General features: G+C 37.9%; 1 protein-coding gene across 4 annotated transcripts in view; it reads right to left on the bottom strand.

Annotated features, from left to right (window-relative positions):
• Positions 1 to 460: 460 nt before the first annotated feature.
• The window catches only part of NIN (ninein), a 105,605-nt gene continuing 100,049 nt past the window's right edge, over positions 461 to 6,016 (bottom strand). For all 4 annotated transcript variants that reach the window (XM_073350184.1, XM_073350189.1, XM_073350181.1 and 1 more), the window contains 2 exons: positions 3,875 to 3,988; positions 461 to 1,667 (listed from right to left, as the gene is read on the bottom strand). In XM_073350184.1, the coding sequence (XP_073206285.1) occupies positions 1,458 to 1,667; positions 3,875 to 3,988 (324 nt within the window). In that variant the 3' untranslated portion in view covers positions 461 to 1,457. The remainder of the gene's footprint in view (positions 1,668 to 3,874; positions 3,989 to 6,016) is intronic.

The raw sequence follows: 6,016 nt of genomic DNA, 5'->3' as shown, positions 1-6,016 counted from the left end.
GGGGTTGAACACATAGTTTGAACATGTTTAACCCTTCCTTCAAATCCCACTACTGCTGCCAAACTGGCCCCTCTCACCTTGATCCTTCAGCCCTCATACAGACTGTGCCAATCACAACACATTTTCCAGTCTTATCCTGGCCCCTCTCACCAGTATTAAATTCACATTAACATTTTAAAAATCTTATGGTCTTAAGTCTATTTTTATCTGGTCATATTAGATAATACAGTTTGGTTTATCATTCTTTTCATAAACAAGGTTTCTTAAAGCTTGAATAAGTGGTCATCTTCATACACAGACATTAAGTTCTGTATTTATAGTAGTGCAGGAAGCTAGCTGATGCTATCATTCCAAGTTGCTGAGGTGACCTCAAATATAACTTCTTACAGTCACAAACTCAGATCCTGTAGCAGGATCCACTAGCAGAGACCTGTTGGTCGAGTGTCCCAACAGGACTGACACCAAATAGAAGTATGTATGGTCATCAGAGGTCCATGTTAGTAGACCCCATTGCAGGATCATTGCCATAGATATTACAGACTAAGGTTTATGTAGGTCCTCTTCTCCATTCTCCTGCCAATACAGGATTATTCCATAAATACATCTCAGTGCTTTGTTTAGTTAAAAAATATTCAAGTAGAAGCCACATCACCTTCTGTTTGGAGATTGTTCCTCTGTTTTAATTTAAGGCCCCTAATATATTTGTAAAGGAGTGTTTAATTGCAGCTGTGTAAGTCATTGTCACACTCACCACATGGGACATTTTTCAGGATTAGATACTGCTATGTTTAGTTAGATGGCAGCATTCTATTTACCAAGTTTTAACCACCACTAGGGAAGTTGAACCCTGGAAAGAAACAGCCATTGATCAACTGGGCTAGACGTCTAGTGCATCAGTTGAAGCATACTGCTTTAGGGAAACTCCAGAATCTATTTGCAGTATATAGGAAACAGATGAAGTCTGTTTCCTAATATGGATTATTCTGAGAATGATATCTAGAGATGACCCAGATGATCTGTTGAGTTTAGACTTTAAAATATTATACATAGGCTTAGAATGTTTTAAAAGTTTAACTGAGACCTGAGTTGCAAAGGTTCACCTTAGACCTAGGTTTCAATATAGGCGTGGGTTACCAAATTAATTCACTACAATAAATTCAGAGTTTATATTTAAAAATAAAGCAGTTACAATAAGTTAAGTTACATAGAATCACAGATCCAAATCTTTTCTACAATCCTGAATAGGGTAGTTTTTGACAAAACTGGGCAGGAAGGTGGTTTAGGAACGCAATCAGAAGTTTGTTGGCAGCTACCAGTTTAGGTTTTAACTTTAAACTATCTACTTTGAGACCTCTGTTAACGAACATCTATAATACAAAAAGGCAGCACAGTGAGAAGTTGAAATCTTAACATTTCAGTAAAGTGCAAGAGAGCTTTTGAATATATGTATGGCTTTGCTATGACCTTAGTTGAGATGTAGAATTCAAAGATGGTGATGCCAGGTTCTTAACTATTTTACTGAGGTTGGCAATCTTTTCTTCTAAGAAGTAGTTTTTCTTCTCAGCAGTTTTCTGTCGCTGTTCTGTCATCTCCAGAGCTTTCAGCAATTGTGCGTTCTCAACATAGAGATCCTTAACCATTGCATCTGCTTTAGTATTCTTGGAAAGCTAAATATATATATAAAAGTTACTCCCAGCTTTTTATGTATGAAGAGATACAAGTGAAAGCAGTGCTGTGTTTAGGCAAGCTGCTGGTTCAGTTTATTGTGAGCACCCTCATCCATGCATTCATGGAGTGCATGATTATATGAAATCATCCACAATAAAAGGATATACCAAATTGGATATTTTCACGTGTTATAAATGAAACATTTCCTGATGTTTATGGGCATTACTAGTATCTTGAAGGTGGAAAGAGCTTGTGCAGAAGATCAGATATGAGAGAGATATTATGGGTCCACAAATCAAGATCTGCAAACCCTTGCTTATGCAGCTAGTACATAAAAGTGTTTGTAGAATCATGCCCCCATTCTTTAAGGCTGGGTAAATTCTCATACACAAGAACCCATCAGCCCAGAGTGGGAGACTACTGCAATTAGGCATGTCCATTGGGTCCCATAGATACAGCTGTGATGGAAAGTTCTGGACTACAGGCTTCCCCTATACAAGTGAGTGAAGTACACCAGTACTCTGTCTTTATTTCTTAGAGAACAGCTCTGTTGTGGATGATTTGGGGCTATGGTAAGGGCAGCTGGACCCTGTCTGTCAGTACTGCATTTCCCTGATGGGTGGGTAAGTAAAATCTGTTGGCCTCCCACTTTACAGGAGAGTCCAGCTGCAACTGTGACTCCAGGGATGAGCCCACCAATGACGATAATTCCTCCTGCCTGGGCCTTCCACAGCACTGTTGTCCCAAATCCCTTGTTCACTTGAACAACTAGCTTGGTCTGCTCAGGATTCTCTTCTGGCCAAAGACTATGTACTTGAATTTAATGGTTAGCCATATGCTTGGCCATATTAATCTGCCTGGCAAATTCACTACCAGATATCTCAAATCTTTCTGGAGACCAGTTGTCTTCTTATCTTCCTTCTACTCACTCACTGCTCAAGAAAGTCCTCTCTGCCACTCCTGGAGATGTCTACCAGTCCCTGCTCCTCTCAAAAGAGATCAGTAAAAATTAAATAAAATTAAAATAAGTGAACCCAGAGACCACCTTATCTCCTGACAAAGGGGAGATCTTAGTTTTTTTGACTCCTCTAGCAACTTGTGTTTTGAATCTTTGGAAGCTTTGTTGGGTTTAAGATGCAGTTCATCCACTTGTATAGTGAAGCTGCCTCTGTGGGACTAAATTTAATTAAAATCGGTTGTCTCCAGCTTTGAGTGGATAGATTCTGTCATGAGGGAAATATGAGGTAGGAACAAATTGTCTCAGCTATTTAAATCTAATATGCCAACAAAAAATTGCATTTTTTAATAAATGTGTTGACTATTCACTAAGGAAAGTATTTTCAGTTTCCCCACAAGTAACCTGATTTAATAATACATCCCCAAAATGTAAATTGTCTGACTGAATGTAGAATTAATATAAGTTAAGTAAATCATATACAAGACTTAAAATCTTATTTTGGGGATGGATTTTCACTCACCGTGAACTCCTACGTGCATTGAAAGGGAACACAACATTTGTGACGTGGTGAGGAAAGTTAAGTACACATCCATGCTCAATATACCAATCTACATGCATTGCATTTGCCAGTTCTCATCTATTATATCTCAAATAAGAGATCTTATTTGTACACTTTTCACCCCTGAACTGTGAAATAAACTTGAATGTTAGTGTAATTTATTTAGTGAGACTGCTAAAAAGCTCACTGGAATTCATGGGCATTTTTATATTTTCCAACAGGGAAGAAGATATGAACATTTAGGTAATTCAGAAAACGCTTGTATCCTAATAAAGGAAAACAGGAGCAAAGAACATGCTGTTTGTCTGGGTAAGTTTTTCCCCTGCCATGTGCTATAAATCCTTGGGAAGGAACATCTCCAAAGTGTAATCTTTGGGAAAGTACCTTGTTCTTCCCCTTACCCCATGTACAACCACTCTTCAGTTAGGATCCTTCTCCCAAATTGGAGAGGTTTGTTTCCCAGTTTTAGGTCTTGCAAGGTACTGAACAATCATAATTCCCAGTCAATTAACAACAAATTGTGGATGCTCAACCCAGAATCTTTAGTCAAGCGTGCGGTGTTTTAGATCAAAACCATGAAAGGGCTTTTACAATCTACTTTGAACAAAAGTAGAATCTGGCATACTTTGCTCGCTTAAGTTGTGTACACAAGGTATGTGTGATCCCAGGAGAGGAATGGTAAGGCTTACTTGTTCTTTCAGTTGGTTCACTTTATCTTGGAGAAGCCTCTTCACAAGCTTCAATTTCTGCTCAACATCCATCATACGTTCTTCCATCATCTTTAGAAGCTGAGCATGGCCCCCCTAAAAGGTGAACAGTTATGTGAGAGTTAAGTCACAAAGACAAATCAATTGTTATTTGTCTTCTCTCAAGTGATACCAGGCTGGGAGACAGATTTGGTGGCCAAGATAAGTCTGCTTTAAAAGATGGGCTCACAGCTGTTATGCAGTTAGTGTAGGCAAATATTTATGCACTTACTCCAAAGGGACCCAGTCAACATTAAAATAATTTTTAGAGTTCTATGTAGCAATACCTTAGATTATTAAGATTTAACCAATCTAGTTTACTTTCATATTTACTTTTTTCTTTTCACTCAGCCTGGAGAATGAAAATCAGACCTGACGGTTTTCACTTTTGGTTCTCATGCTCTAGACAAAGTTCTGCTGCGTTTGGGTTCACTACTGCAAGGGAATAAAAATCATATGAACGTATTTTTATTTTGTAAAATATTTTTAGTAAACTGAAACTTTAGGGCTTAAAGTTTGACAGTGTCTCCTTAACTTCAAATAATCCCCACAATCTTCAATCTTTAAAAATAAATGGTGGGATTTGCTACTTCCTCAAAGTTTGCTTTCTTTATTATAGCTGTAGATTACAGGCTTCTGGTTATTCAGAAATGTTAGTAATCAGCCTCCTTTTGCCAGTTTTCTTCAGCAATGTAACTCACAAGCCAGGGGAAACACAATAATTTACTGCAATGAGAATGCCTGCAAAAATCAGACTGCATTGCGATTTTCCTGGAGCAGTTGGAAAGAGGAGGCAGCAGATCACAAAGAAAGGTATTTGGAGACATTTTGGTAATTAGCAGTCATAGGAAAGGAAATACAAGCAATGTTACTTTAAATGCCAGTTTCTACCTACAAAGACATCTGAGTGGGTGTTAGCCAAGAGTCACTTTGATAAAATACTGAACCTTGAAGGGGCCCGTAAGCGAGCCACTTTCTTACATGGGGTGGGGCATTAATGGGAGGCTGGAGGAGGGTGTATTTTTTTTCCAGAGGAGAATAGTTGCTTATTTGTTTAAAATTCTATTAATCGATTCCATTACGGAGGGAATTGCAAATAGAATTACATTTACCTGAAGAAGCTCCAGAAGGATCTCAATAGAAGGGATTTTATATATCATTAAAAACTATTTCAGAATTACATATCATGTAGGAAGCAATATATAATGTAGTAGGACTGGGGACTTTTCCAGAGGGATTTAAAATCTAGCAGTAAGTAGAACTTACCATAACAAGTTCTAGCCAAAATACTTTCATCTATCTTTTTTTAAGTTTAGTGAGATACTCTGAAACATAGTTCGTAAATACTTTTGTTTGGCTGTTCGTGCATGAAGTGAATAATTAGACAAGCATAACTGTATGCGGTGTTGTAGCTGCTGTGGTCTCAGGATGTGAGACACACGAGGCGGTGAGGTAATATATTTTACTGGACCAACTTCCATTGGTGAAAGAGTCAAGCTTTTGAAAATAAGCTCTGAGGGGCCTGAAAATTTACCTCTTTCACCAAAAGAACTTGGTCCAGTAAAAGATATTACCTCACCCAACTTGTCTCTCAAAACATACAGGTCTCTGCAGCTATTTTTTTGTTTGCTCTGGTTTATTATCTCTGAGTTGTGTGTTCAAATGAATTTGAGAACACCAATTAAAACTACGTTTTACCTGATTAGTATATGAATCCATAAAACCTTCTCCTGAAGTTACAGGAAGTGAGGAAATGGACTCAGAGCAGGTCAGGTCCATTCAAAAGATGTAAACCTCAGTGAGTCAGGACAGAGTTTTGTTAAAAAAAAAAAAGAAAGTTTCACACAGCTTGTACTCCAAGTAGACAAGAGCCAGGCTATAATGCTGTAAATGTTTATACACATCTGTTAAAATAATGCTGAAGTCTAGCTTAAAAACAGTAACTGCTGGGAAACGTGGGAATACTAAGAATTGTGATTCAAAGATGGACTTCAGTCATTTACAGATACTACTTTTTTGTCCAAGTTTTTAAATCCAACACTACACAGGAAGTGGATGCTTGAGGCCCAATTCCTTCATCAAGTG

The sequence above is a fragment of the Lepidochelys kempii genome, chromosome 6 (assembly GCF_965140285.1).
Source record: "Lepidochelys kempii isolate rLepKem1 chromosome 6, rLepKem1.hap1, whole genome shotgun sequence".
NCBI lineage: Eukaryota > Metazoa > Chordata > Testudines > Cheloniidae > Lepidochelys > Lepidochelys kempii.
This window is presented reverse-complemented; position numbering and strand designations above follow the sequence as displayed.